Genomic DNA, 15005 nt, shown 5'->3' with positions numbered 1-15005 from the left:
ACCTCCTTAGCATAGGGTGCGGGGAGAAAGAGAGGCATGAAAATAGCAGGGGCCAAACCAAATCTCTCAGAGGTAAGGGGAAAGGGACCAAACCAACATGAAGAATAGCAACATGTTCCCCCTTCTTCTTCTTCTTCTTTTTTTTTTTTAACTAAATGACCACAGTATCAGGGGTGTGTGGTGAACAGAAACCTATATCGTACAGGCATTTTCAAAAAAAAAGAAACTGCACAAACATGGAGAAACATATAAGTGTGTAACAAGAACCAGAGTGCTGCCAAAGGAAGGCCTGAGGGGGGGCGTTTTTGCCTCTGTGGGCAAAACTTTATCAGCTAAAAAAAAACATATCCTGCCTCTGGGGGCTTCTTTTGCCTCTGGGGGGCGTTACTTGCCTCGACGGACATTTTCTAGCATGGGGGGAGGGTGAGGCCTAGAGTCTCAAGGCAGCTGGCTACAGTCAGTGTTTGAGAAGCCCAGCAGCATAAAGGGAAGCTGCCAGTTTTGTGCAAAGTGTCTAAGGTGTACCAGTGAGTCCGATAGAAGTGCAAGTCCAAAGCAGATGACCACCGAAGAATTGCCAAGGGGTGAAATGTTGTACGTCTGTCTTGATGGGGAATGTCAGCCATCGGAATCCTGCTTTTCTGTAGAGAACTTGACAGCTGCAATTCACTTACTTATGAAACAAAACTTGTATCAGGTTAGAAGCTTACCACAATTGATAACTCTATTACAATAGGAAGTCCCTTCCAGTATGATTCCAAGGCTATTTAAAGTTCAAACAATTCTTCTTCTTCTTCTAGCATTTGCCCTTCTTCCGTAGCCAGTCAACAGCATCAGGTTGAGCCTGATGTAAAGTTTCGAGACCTCCTTTGAATCTGGAGAGGTGGCAGTCGTTGACTATGTGGGTCATAGTCTGTCTGGAGCCGCAGGGGCAGTTCGGGTCGTCTCTGGCTCCCCAGCGATGGAACATAGTGGAGCACCAGCCATGGCCTGTTCGATAGCCATTGAGGAGGACCCAATCATAACGTGCTAGGTCAAAGCCAGGTTGACGCTTACAGGGGTCTGTGATGAGGTGTTTGTTCTTTACCTCAGCTGACTGCCAACTCTGATTCCAAGAGTCTGGAACTGAGAAGTTCAGTGTAGACATAGGGGACCAGGTTGGGTGACGAGACATCAAGCGTTGGACAGGGTGGGCGAAGATATCCGTGTATATTGGCAGGTCCAGTCAAGTGTAGACATGGGAAATGAACTTAGATGATGCTGCATCCCAACGAATATCTGGTGGTACGATGTTGCTAAGAACTGGCAGCCATGGAACTGGGGTGGAACGGATGGTTCCGGACATTATCCTCATGGAGGAATATAATTTGGAAATGACGAGGTGAACATGGGGGCTACGGAACCATACTGGGGCACAGTATTCTGCAGTGGAATAGCATAATGCCAGAGATGATGATCGCAGTGTGGAAGCGCTCGCACCCCATGAGGAGCTGGCCAGTCTTGCAATGATGTTATTCCTTGCGCCTACCTTTGCTGCAGTTTTTATGAGATGTTTGTGAAATGACAGAGTGCGATCGAGAGTAATGCCAAGATAGACTGGCAGGGCTTCATGCCGGATTCTTGTATCTCCAAGCTGCATATTAAGCTCACGCGAGGCTGAGGCATGGTTTAGATGGAAAACAGATGATACTGTTTTTGCAGTGCTAGGGATTAGTCGCCATTTTTTACAGTAATCAGATATCAGAGACATGTCTTTCGTGAGTGTTTCCTCGAGGATGTCGAACTTGGATGCCTGAGTTGCACAGCAGATGTCATTGGTGTAGATGAACTTCCTTGAAGAAGTTTCTGGGAGGTCATTGATGTAAATATTAAATAGCGTAGGAGCCAGAACAGAGCCCTGGGGGAGGCCACTTGAGACAAGTCTCCATCTGCTAGACTTGTCACCCAGATGCACCCAAAATCTTCTGTTTTGGAGAAGAAACGATATAGTGTTGGCCACCCATGGAGGCAGGCATTTTGAGATCTTGACTAGAAGACCACGGTGCCAGACCGTGTCATAGGCTGCTGTGAGATCAACAAAGACAGCACCCGTCTTTAAATTCTTCTGGAATCCATTTTCAAAGTAAGTTGAGAGGGCCAGGGCTTGTTCGCAGGTAGATCTTCCTGGGTGGAAACCAGCTTGGGTGGGTGATAGGAGTTTCTCTGTAAGAGGAGAAATACGTGACAGAAGCAGTCTCTCAAGGAGTTTGTAACACACGGAGAGGAGAGAAATTGGTCTATAGCTGGCAGCCAGTGTTGGGTCTTTCTTTGGTTCCAAAACCGCTATAATCTTCGCAGGACGCCAAACTTTGGGCATAGACTCAGATTCCAAGATGTGGGACAGGAATGAAGCGAGCCACTTCTTAGCCGTGGGACCCAAGTTAAGAATGAGTTCTGGGGTGATGTTATCATAGCCAGCTGCTGTTCCCGTTTTAACCCTCTTCAAAGTGTCTTCCAGTTCAGACAGTGTAAAGGGAGAGAGTTTTGGAGATGGACAAGATAACCGGAAGTGGGATGACCAAACAATAAAATGTGGAAAGACAAACATTAACCATAGAAAGAAAAAAGCCTCAGGCATGAGAATTATTAGCATAAACATAGCAACCTAAATTTCTAATTGAGAAGGAATTTAAGAAATCACAAGTCGAACCTGAAATGGAATTGGAGTATTACACCGAAGTAAAAGACTCTGGGGTGGGTGGGTGGGTGGGTGGGGAGAATACAGGTCCATGAAAAATGATGAATGAAATAGTGGGGGTTGTATTGTTAAATGGGAATCTGGGGAATGTTATGCATGTAAAAAAAAATAATAAGTAGAAACACAAAGCAGAAATTGACTGAGTTTGGAGTATGGCACCAAAGTAAGAAAGCAGAAGTACACTAGAGTTTGCAGTGTGTACCTCCCTAATACTTCCTCTCCACTTTTCCAAGCTTTGGGTCCATGGTTGCTCAACAATTTGTTTGGCTTTGTATGTTAACTCTCTTTTCAGTCACCAGGTTCCAGGTGTCATCAGGATGCCGGCCAGACTTCCCTGGATTGAAGACCCCAACAATATGTCCTGGAGCTCAGCTTCCCCAGAGACACACCCTACTAGGGAAAGAGAGAGGCAGACTGGGAGTATGGACCAACCAGTCAACGCCCATGTTCAGCGGGGAAGCAATTACAGAAGCCAGACCCTCTACCTTCTGCAACCCACAATGACCCTGGGTCCATGCTCCCAGAGGGATAGAGAATGGGAAAGCTATCGGGAGAGGGGGTGGGATATGGAGATTGGGCGGTGGGAATTGTGTGGAGTTGTACCCCTCCTACCCTATGGTTTTGTTAATTAATCCTTTCTTAAATAAAAAATAAATAAATAAATAAAATTTAAAAAGACAAAAAAAAAAGAGAAGGAATTTGAGACTTTTACATATCAACAACATCTTTTTAACCTTTTGTTACACCCATTCAAGATGGAGACACACCCTAGGTGTGTGCAGGGTTTTTTTTTTTTAGACCAACTTAGTTAAAATATATTGATAGTTAACTAATTTTTACCTAGGACTCTAAATGTAAGTTAATTTTATCTTTATGAGAATTATGTTGAAAACCTTTTACATTTAACTTTGTCTGGTAAGAATATAGCCTTAAAGTTAATGTTACCAAACTTTAAACACACACATACACATTGTCTTCAATACACAAGGAGAGAAACTTTTGTTACGAAGACATGTCATTTCAAACACGAATTCAGATCTGTACTGTCTTAGCCATTTGGGGAGTGTGTTGTCCAGCGGTGGCCTCTTGAGGAACTTCAGCTTCAAGAATTGTAGGTAGCGATCTCTGGATGAATCTCTGTGTATTCTAGCTCGTCCACCTTCAGATCCAAGCTGGAGATCCTGGCCAGGGGGCCCAGTTTTGGCAGGGAGCCTGTGGTCTCCAGGTGGTCCTGGATCTGTGCAGATTTCATAGCAGGAGGGCGGGAGGCCCAACTGTGCAGAAGGCATGCACCTAGGTGCCCCGGGGAGGCAGCCATGATGGGCCGCCATGTCTGCTGCCCTGCTCCCATCCAATGTCCCCTTCCCCCTACCTCTGAGAGATTTAGTTTGGCCCCTGCTAGATTTTTCTCTGTTTCCCATAGTTGTTTTTTTTTAATTTCTTTATGGGGGAATTAATGATTTATGCAAATGAGTCTCTAGCCTGAGGCCATCATATCTGAGCTGATCTCCTCATCCTGTGAAGAACCACCCTGTACCTCCAGGCAAGTATGAGAACAGAGCCCCACCCTGCCCACTGCTGTTCTGTAGAATGAATGGATCTCCATTTTAACCAACCCCTGAAACATTAAATTCTTTTTTGGTTTTATTTTTAATGAATGCTGTAATACTGGTTCACCAAATTACATGTCAACAGGTGTATAATTCTGGACAGGAGTAGATAGTATAATTGTTACTTAAAGAGATTCTCATACCTGAGGCTACAACGTCCCAGGTTCAACCCTCTGTACTCTAAGGCAGAGCTGAGCAGTGCTCCGCAAAAAAAATAAATAAATAAATAAAAGGAGAAAAAGTGGGGGAGTAGGGTTATAATTCCATAATGTTCCCATTGCCACCATTCTGAATCCCCAATCCCACCCAAGCCCCAGCAGTTCTTTTAAGTTGAACATATGAGTTAACTGTCATCTCTACAACTATCTGTCTGCATTTGTAGACAGTGCCCTCTTTTTCTTCCAGTCCCCACACACTCTTCCTTTCCAAGTCTCACATAATCCGATTCCTACAATCAAAGTTAGGGTTGTTAAAACTTTAATGTTCTTCTGTTATTGTCAATACTATTTTGTAATCATTATGATATGATCCTAGAGTCCAACATTGATACTCCTGGGTGTTGTGTTCCTGGGGTTCCGTGGGAGCAGATTGAATTCTCCCCAGTGTCACACCTAGCACTGAAATGCTTATATGGCTTCAACTCTACCCATGTCCTGATATGTTCACTTCCAGAGTCAACCACAAGTAGTCTCTATCCCAAATGGGGGTGTGATATCTAACCATTTTAACAGGGGAGAGTCTTAGTCAGGATTGGCCTGAGGGGATTTTGGGATGTAAGGAGACATCCTATTTCCTCAAGGGAACTCTTCCTTCCAGGCATTTGGTGGAGTAGGGTGTAGCCTGAATAGGATATCAAAGTGTAGGTCCCAAAACAGGGAAGCACAGCCTTGAAGCTCTTCAGTTTGCCTGTGGGTTCTCCAGAGACCTGAGTTCTGAGCACTCAGCCAACTTCATCACAGCTGGTAAGTTACCCTCCTCTGCTAAAGACCCCATATGTCATCTGTGTTCAAGCAACTATGTTAAAATACATAAGGGACTACATTTGTGGGTTTTTTTTTTTTGCATTTTTTATTTTTTGAGAGAGATTCAGAGCAAGAGACACACAGAGAGAAACACCAGAGCTCTGCTCATCTCTGCCTTATGGTTGTGTATGGGATTGAACCTGGGACTTGGTGTGAGAGTCTGTTTGCATAACCATTATCCTATATCCCCTGCCCGATTGCTTTGGTTTTTCCATATTGTTATTTGTTTCTCTTTTATAAATAATAATAAGCCTGTATTTGTGAACGAGGCAGAGATCAGAACATGACCTGCCTACTAGTGGATGTTTCCTGGAGGAACTTCTCCCTTTTTAGTTATTTTCACATGAACAGATTTCAGGGTTTGGTATTGCCTCTACATAGACTCATTTTTACTCCAAAATGTGTTGGTTTGCTATGTGTACATTCATTTATAAGTCTTTAAAGTGACAAATAATTCTAGACATTTTGTTTCTTGACATCTCCTGTATTTACCTGTTATCATTGTTTCCTTCATTTTTTGATTTGCACATACATGATTTACAATGCAGTTGCTGTCAGATGATTTCAATTTCTCATTTCATCAAGAGATGTCTGTAAATCCTCTCACCCCCAAGTCAGGCCTATCATCTATGACCAGGACTGAGAACTCAGAAATGGATCCATGTCTCTCCTGGTCTTCCTTCTCACGAGGCCAATTGGTGCAACCCCCAAAACCAACCCAAATTTCACTGTATGCTTCCCTTTCTATCTTTTTGGTTTTCTGCTTGGAGTTACATGATTTGTTTTCCTTGGCATTAGAGCTGTTGCTGGGGCTCAGTCCCTGCACAAACACCTCATACTCTTGGTCAACATTTTTTTCCCTTTATCTGATAGTCCGCAAGCTTCCCATGAACGTACATTTCTATGGGACGTCTCTGTACATACTTAGAATTATCTAGGTAGTGGATGGATTAGCCAGTAAGATCTCACACTGTGAACAAATGTTTACCTCTTAAAGATATCTTTTCACCATTTTCTTGCATGTGTAAGCCCGTATGTTCAGTAACTGCCACCAAGGAAACAATGGCTTGACTAGCACAGCCACATGCTCTAAGTAATGATGATAACCTACAGAGCAGGCAGGTATGGGAGACCTCCTTCACAAATTTAAGAAATTAGAATACGGGGGAGTCCGGTGGTAGCACACTGGGTTAAGTGCAGGTGGCGCAAAGCACAAGGACCGGTGTAAGGATCCTGGTTCGAGCCCCCGGCTCCCCACCTGCAGGGGAGTCGCTTCACAGGCGGTGAAGCAGGTCTGCAGGTGTCTGTCTTTCTCTCCCCCTCTCTGTCTTCCCCTCCTCTCTCCATTTCTCTCTGTCCTATCCAGACAGCAACAGTAATAACTACAACAATAAAACAAGGGCAACAAAAGGGAATAAATAAATATTAAAAAATAATAAATTTAAAAAAAAAAGAAATTAGAATACGAAGGATAAGGTGGTTGTGACACACTTTGAGGTGCTAACTCATTATAGATCCCAAGGACCAGGCTTCAAGCTGCAGGTCCCCACCTGCTGAAAAGGAGCTTCTTGAGAGCATGGGTTCTAGCTGTCTGATCCCCCAGTATCAATGATATGAGATAACTCATTTCAAAATCCCCAAGTTAATAGAATTATGCCCCGTATCTGGCTGTTTGCTTAGATATTGTAATCTATTTTTGACTATGCTCTTCCTTGACTAACAGTGGAGACTCTGCCACAATATCTTATTATGCTGCCAGAGGTGTGACTTGGCTGCTGAGGTGGTTCCTTGAAGAGCAGTATGATGGAGACTGGCCATCTCATGCTGCCTTGAGAATCATGTCATCTTCATTTACTATTCCCACAGATTTGCTGCCTGAGGAAATTCCAGATGAACTACAAAAAGCCATCCAGTCTCTTAAAACTGACCATTAAGAGTCTTTTAAGGGATGAGAACTTGGCCATCTCTTCCCTGAGGAGTCTGCCTGGAGAGCTCTTCCCAAGTCTCTTTGAGGAAGCTTACTTTGAAAGATGCTGGAATATCCTGAAGGCTCTTGTCCAGAGCTGGCCCTTTGCTAGACTGCCTCTGGGGGATCTGCGTGAATACCCTGCAGATGAAGCTTTGAAAGCTCTCCTGGATGGAATTGATGTCCTCCTTCAGCAGGAAGTTCTCCCCAGGTAAAGAGGACCCCTAGTCTGGAAGGGTCTGTGCTTCCTGGATGACAGCTGGGTCATGGAGAGTGGAGGCCAATGGGGAGGCCTCAAGGCTTTTCTACTGCCAATGTGACAGCTTATTGCCCATTGTGGAACTCTTTTTTTAATATATAATTTATTTTTTTATTGGGGAATTCATATTTTACATTCAACAGTAAATACAATAGTTTGTACATGCATAACATTCCCCAGATTTCTATTTAACAATACAACCCCCACTATGTCATTCATCATCCTTCATGGACCTGTATTCTCCCCACCCATCCCAGAGTCTTTTACTTTGGTGCAATACGCCAATTCCATTTCAGGTTCTACTTGTGTTTTGTTTTCTAATCTTGTTTTTCAACTTCGGCCTGAGTGGAACTCTCTTTAAGGACTGACTGTTAGTCATTTGTTTCACATAAGTGTTGAGCACACATTCAAACCCGTAAACACTAAGAGGAAAGAAGCAATTCAATGCTGTATGATCCTTGATCTCTCTAGATACATACTACTTTCTTTATTATTTCTTTCTTTCTTTATTTTTTTTATAAAATGGAAACACAAATGAGACGATAGGATAAGAGAGGTACAATACTACCAAATTCCTACCACCAGAACTCCATATCCCATCCCCTCTCTTGATAGTTTCCCTGTTCTTTATGCCTCTGGGACTATGGTCCCAGTATCGTTGTGGGGTGTGGAAGGTGGAAGGTCTGGCTTCTGTAACTGTTTCTCTGTTGACTATGGGCATTGGCAGGTCAATCCATACTCCCATACTGTCTCTTTCTTTCCTTAGTGGATCAAGGTTTTGGGTGGTGAGAGTTAAGGACACAGACAGTTAAGGTTCTGGGTGGGGTCCTGATCCCATAGAAGGCAGGTTGGCATCATGGTAAAATATGAAACCTGGTGGCTGAAAATGAGTCAAGATATAAGGAAGAACAAATTGATGTCTAATCATGAACCTAAAGGCAAGAGTATTGAAGATAAAGATTTGGGGACTTCCTTTTTGGAAAAGGCTAGTAGGTCTAATTTAGGTATATGTCAGGGTGCCCATAACTTTACTAATTTTTGCCTGACCTGGACACCTGAAATGCAGGTGGTCCCAAATTACTGTCTGAGGATTAGATTTCATGGTTTTGAAAAGGGCTAGAATGCGGAATCAGAAAAGAGTGTAGCTGCCAGAATAGCTTCTCCAGAGAGAGACAAAGAACTTGTGGCTGAGCAGGAACACAATGCAATGCCTTTACTGATCAGAGACAATGCTTTTTATATATCTCCTTAACTGGAAGTAGCAAGTGGGAAAAGGAAATGGCTAGGAGTGGGGGTGGAGGAAAGGAAAGAGTGTGAAGGTAATAAGCTTCCATAGCAACTGTTGCAAAGGTTCTAACCAGTGGGGATTAAACCAATATCCTGCAGGCAGGGTGGGTCTCAGGCAAAACAATTATGAGGTAAATAGACCACAGCATTAAGCAATGCAGGGGACCTGGTATAATGACCAACACCCTCCTTTCTTTTTATCTAATATCCATAGTATCAGGAATGCAGGGTGCTTTGTGAGGCAGGGAGTCTGATAGGAGGAGGCACACCTTTGGGGTATTACTGTCCCTCCTTTCTCAACCTCTCAGTAGAGAGAGAGACTAATAGGATTGGACTCACCTCTCATGTTCAAGCCCTGCGAAACTCAACCACATCCTCACAATTTCCTGAAATCTCCTTCTATCTAAATGTCCATATTTAATTGGGTGAATATCTGTAGAAGACTCCATTTCTGTCAGAGGAATAGCAGTGTAGGGGTGACCAGAAACCTATATCATGCAGGTGTTTTCAAAAGAATTGGCACAAGATAGGGAGGAACAAGTAGGAGAGCAGCAAGAGCCCCTGTGATGTCAAGTGGAGGCCTGGTGGCCTAAGAGTCATTTCTTGCCTCAAAGGGAATTTCCTCCCTCAGAGAGCGTCTCTTGCCTCAAAGGGCATTTCCTGCCTCTGGGGGCAGTGTCTGCTGGCAAGAGGGGTGTTTCCTGCCTCTGGGCACAGGGCCAATCAGGTGAAGGGGGTGTTTCTTGCCTCTGGGGGCAGGGGCTGTTGGTGAAGGGGTGTGGCCTGTATACCCAAGGCAGCAACCTTCAAACTCCATGGAGTGCTGGGATCAGTCTTTGAGAAACCCAGCAGCGTAAAGGGAAGCTGTTGTAAATTTGTGTTAAGTGTCCAAGAGGTATACCAGTAAGTCCGATAGAAGCATCAGTCCAATGCTGACCATCGGGGAAGAAATGCCAGGGAATGAAATGCTGCATATCTATCTCGATGGGGAAGGTCAACCACCAGAATTCCGCTTTTCAGCAGAAAGTGAGCTGGAACCACCAAAACATGACAGGTGAAGCAGAAGCAAGAAGGGCAGGAAGCGATGGGTGAGAGAAAGGCAGTAGGAAAGTTCTCTCCTGGGAGTCTGTGATTCAGGTTCTTTAGATCATGTCTGGTCACATTGGTTTTAGGAGGTCGATGTCAGAAGACAGGGGCCCAAATGGAATTTGGCGATTCCATATGAGCAGATGCTTCTTCATGTGGAGGCTTGACATAGCTGTAATCACATACTTGTGAAGAAAAAAACTAACAAATTAGAAGTTTACTATAATTGATGATTATAATTGGTTTAAGTACCTTCTTAATTTTGAAAGCCCTTTCTATTATGGTGTCAAGTTTTTTTTTTAATGGTTTAAGCTCAATAAAATGTGGAAAGGTAAACAGAAGAACTATTGTTAGATGCCTCAAGCATGAGAATCATTAGCATAAGCATTGTGTGATCTATCTCTCACCTGGGCTGGTTCTACCTCTTTAATTGAGAAAGTATTTGAGAGCTTTAAATATCAGTAGTGTCTTTCCTACCTTTTTGTTATGCCCAGTTAAAATGGAGACACACCCTAGGTGTGCACAAGCTCTTCAGTAATGATTTTGTTAAGATATATTGATTTTTAACTATTTTTTCCCTTGGTCTTTAAAGAAACTCAGGTTTCTTAGAGAGTTAACATGAGAGTGACAATGTTCAATTTTCCTTTTTTTTTTTTTTTTTGACCAGAGCACTGGTCAGCTCTAGCTTATGGTGGTGCAGGGGATTGAACCTAGGATTTTGTAGCCTCAGGCATAAGAGCTACTTTGCATAACCATTATGCTATCTACCCCACCCATGCTCATAAGGTTTCCTAGATTAAATGTTTCACATTTATACAAGACAGAAAAATAAAAAGATCAAAAGAAAAAAAGTTAGGATTGTTTCTGGATGTCTACATGATTTCTGAAATCATGGCTGTGTCCAGTATTTTTTTTATAAAGTAAATTAAATGTCAGAGTACTCAAAGATACAGTGTCAGAGAGAGCTAGGGTTTGAGGAGAGAGAAGTGGTATGGGGCTTTCTTTCTTTTCTTTTTTTTTTTTAAAGCACTTTGATCCAGATTATTTAGATCCTGCTGTGTCACATTATGAGACCCTGGAGGACATTCTACTTCAAAAAGAGCCTCAAAATCCCAGTTAGACTGGTTCTGACTGTTCCTGTGGGATTGCTGCAGGCACCCATTCCCAAAAATGTCTTCCCATAGAAGAACAAATTGAATCAGGAGGGTAGAATTAACCATGTGTCTGAATTCATGGGGACTGCCAAGGTTTAGGAGTAGCCTCTGCAAGTTACAGTCACCCTTCACCACAGAACACATGGCAGAGGGAGTCCAGGAAGTCCCAGGGAAAATCTCCGCACATCTCCCAAACTCTAAGATCATGATCATAAGGAACTAAGGTGTGGCCCAGAGACAGAAAAACTGTCTCATGAAATAAGAGTATAGGATTTGAGAAACCTCTTCATAAGGAAGAAGGTTTCCCATGGCGGAGCGGTCTCTGAAAATAATAAGAGGAAAAAAAAAGAATCACAGTGCCTTTGTAAAATACGAGACAGCAGAGCTCCAAGAGGCTGTACACTTATCTGGGGGTTGGGTGGGTAGGCCCCAAGTTGGGTAACAAAATGCCACAATAGCTTCACCAGAGAGAGAGACAAGGACATCGTGCATCTAGCAATGGAGAAGGGGGGAGCTGACATATTGCCCAATACCGCTCTCTGAGGGTTTAAAAAGGCAATTGTTATTTCTATAATCAAATAAATTAGTAATTGGATTAACTTTGGGAATCTCACTGTTAAGAATTTGCTGTATAATACATGACCTGACCTTACCTTAAATTATGACCTTTGACTCTATTTACATATAGCTAGCTGTATCTTGTAAAACAACACCAGAGGTTGCTTCTGTTCTTCCTGGTCTAAGCTCTTTGGAGAGTCAATATTTCAAAGAACAAGCCATTATTAGAAATGTATTCACAATTTGAGCCCACTGTTTAATTCAACATGATTAACGACTTGAAGTCATAAGTTCTTAGATTTAAGGAACATATACTCAGACCAATGTGCTAGGCACTTTTTTTTTCTTTTTCTAAGTTATTATTATTTTTTTTATCTGGAATATGTTTTTGTAGCAGATTGAAGCTGGACCTTGACACCTTGAAAATCAGTGTCTTTTTGCATAACAGTTACACTATTATCTTGCCCTCACTGTGGGAATCTTTATTTAAATAGAGTAAGCAGAGTCTACCAGCAGAGAATGTCCTGAATTCACATTGCCTCAGCTACACAACTGGAGGACACACAGATCCAAAGAGAGCATAAGAAAAATGGTGTCTTCCACTTTCTCAGTTGACTTGAATGCATTCACAATGGAATAACATTTCACAGTTTTCATTTTCTCAGTTTGGTGAAAGCTAACTATGAAATGTGGCTATTAGATGTAGAAAGTTAGAAGAAAAGTGGAGAGAAAGAAGCTGTTTTCTGAAGTGGGAGGGAATCAAAGAGTTGGTCGGTATGAGCCTGGGAAATTGTGGCATTCTGGGTCAAAAACTGTGTTCGTGCTTTGTATCTTCATCAATGTCCCTTTTTCCCTAAAGCAGGTGTAAGCTCCGGGTGTTGGATTTACACTTCAATGGAGAGAAGTTCTGGAGTGTGTGGACTGGAGTCGACGATACAGTGCACTCAGTAAGGAGACAACTAGTGGCTGATGGACCTTCAAGGAATGAGAAGGGAAGGCCCTCCATGGAGGTGTGTGCAGACCTCATCCTCAGTCAGTGTCAAGACAATCACTTTTGCACCTACATACTGAAGTGGATCAAGAAGAGAAAGGGAGTGCACCTTTGTTGTAAGAAAGTGACAATATATTCACTGAACAGAGAGAATGTCAAGCTTTTACAGAGCATCTCATTGTGTGATGTCGAGGAACTGGACATTAATTGGATATGGACTACCCCAGAACCACAAAAGTTGTGGCCATTTCTGGGCAGGATGAAAAACCTCAGGAGACTCTGTCTGAACATCAACATACTTGATGCAATCCCTTCAAACGAGCTGGAGAACCAGGATCATCCCATCACCGAATTTAGATCTGAGTTCCTCCACCTACTTTATCTTCAACAGCTGTACTTAGAATCTGTCTCCTTCCTTCAGGGCCATCTGGAAAAGCTGCTCAGGTAGGGTGTGTCCCTGGCAGAGTAACTGTGCAGGAGACATCGGATCTCAAGTTCCTTGCCTCCCAATTCTATTATTATTTATTATTGTTATTTGCCCGGCTGTCTCTAAAGACTACTTTAGGATACTCCTAAACATGGAACATGGTGACTCAGGGTTGAAAGCCAATTTACTTAACCACTACACTATTCCACTCGAATATATCTCTCCCATCATAAATATTCCATCAGACTGTAACCATGAGAAGCTGAGGACAAAGTTAGACAGAGTTATGGAAGCAACACCTTGCTCCGATGCTTGTTGGAATATTTAATTTCATGAGTGTGGTTGGTTCTCAGGTTCAGGTTTGAAGAGGTCTCTTAGATGACTAGACAACTATTAGTGAAGGGGACTGTGAAGAAGAGATCCCACACAGTGCCTCCAATTCCTGAACTGCAAGGTGTGTCCAGGCAGGATTGTGAATAATACACAGGCAGTGCAAGTATGCAGAGGTCAATAAACAGGCTGCAGCTGAGGAATGAGGGAATTAGCAGAACATATGCTAAGAATGAAGAGTTTTCAGGGAGGTCCTGGAGACTGGCAGTTGCTGTGGGACCCTGCCTAGCTCTGTTCTGTGACATGATTCTAGCAGTCTCACCCATGCCAGAAATGGTGTAGCTAGTGTTCAATGAAGGTCTGTAGAAGCCTGAATGAGTGTAGTTATATTTGGATCCAGTGTTGCTGCCAATGGCACCAACACTTTTAGTTAGACTGGGAGATCTTTTAAAGTATGTCCTACTATGTACTACACATTTCATGCTTTTGGAGAGAAATACACAGAGAAAGAAAGAACAATGAGAAAAATATACATATATCTGCCAGAATTAGAAGAAACATGTTTTACATATAGCAAGATTCAGTGCCAGGTTCATGTGAACACTGAAAAGAAAGAGTTTAGCTTTACATAGCATTGGATTCATTGGGCTAGAGAATAAATGAGCCTTGATATATATATACATATCATCACCTAAATCAGAATTTTCATAGTCTTGCTGATGCCAATGTCCATCCTATCCTCCTTCTTTCTCCTCAGGAGTCTTCAAACCCAGCTGGAGGTCTTCTCACTCATTGACTGCACAGTAACAGAAAGAGACTTGGCTCACCTGTTCCAGAGCCCACACATCCGGCAGCTGAAGGAACTGTGTCTGAGAGGCATCCCCCTGACCTCTGTCAGTGAGCCCCTGGGAGCTCTGCTGGAGGTAAATGCAGCCACCCTGCAGGACCTGGACCTGAGTCTGTGTGGCCTCCAGGACCCCCAGCTTGAGGCCCTGCTCCCTGCCCTGAGCATCTGCTCCCAGCTCAGGTCTCTCAACCTGCATGGGAACCGCCTGTCCATGGCCATCCTGGAGAAGCTGCTGCACTGCACCACGGGGCTGCAGCATTTGTGTCTCCAGCTGTTTCCTGCCCCTCTGGAGAGTTCAAACCCCCAGGGAGTTCCACAGTCTTGGGTATTAGACTTGCTTTGTACTCAGATCTCAAACATTCTCCAGCATCTTGGATACTCCAGGTCCATCATGATGAGCAGTTGTCATTGCTCACACTGTGCTAGGAAGGAGTTCAGAAACTGGGAGCCCACATTTATTCCCTGCTCACATCTGTATGAAACTCATTATGGAGAACTTAAAGCCATCGTTATACCTTTCAGAATCATTAGAAGTGGCATCTAGGAATTTTGCTCCTCAATGTGCACACAAACCCTGCTTCAGTCTGCATATGCATGTGATCGATAGATAAACAAAGCAAACCCAGCTCATTTTTCACCTGTACAGAATGCATTTGACTCTAAAAAATGAAATGCCTTAAATCTGATTCTGTTAGAAAAATGTCTATCTAATAGAATCAGATTTAAAATTA

The 15005-nt window shown here is 43.2% G+C and overlaps 2 protein-coding genes across 2 annotated transcripts in view; one reads left to right on the top strand and one right to left on the bottom strand.

Moving 5' to 3' along the window:
• The window catches only part of LOC132541467 (PRAME family member 12-like), a 140543-nt gene that overhangs the window by 26658 nt on the left and 98880 nt on the right, over window positions 1-15005 (bottom strand). The window lies entirely within an intron of this gene.
• Window positions 5092-14818, top strand: LOC132541264 (PRAME family member 7-like). The gene is made up of 4 exons (XM_060201014.1): window positions 5092-5309; window positions 7236-7546; window positions 12542-13114; window positions 14185-14818. The coding sequence occupies exons 2-4, from the start codon at window positions 7260-7262 to the stop codon at window positions 14816-14818; spliced, it is 1494 nt and encodes a 497-aa protein (XP_060056997.1). The 5' UTR covers window positions 5092-5309; window positions 7236-7259.

Source organism: Erinaceus europaeus, chromosome 11, assembly GCF_950295315.1.
Source record: "Erinaceus europaeus chromosome 11, mEriEur2.1, whole genome shotgun sequence".
In the NCBI taxonomy this organism is placed as follows: domain Eukaryota; kingdom Metazoa; phylum Chordata; class Mammalia; order Eulipotyphla; family Erinaceidae; genus Erinaceus; species Erinaceus europaeus.
This window is presented reverse-complemented; position numbering and strand designations above follow the sequence as displayed.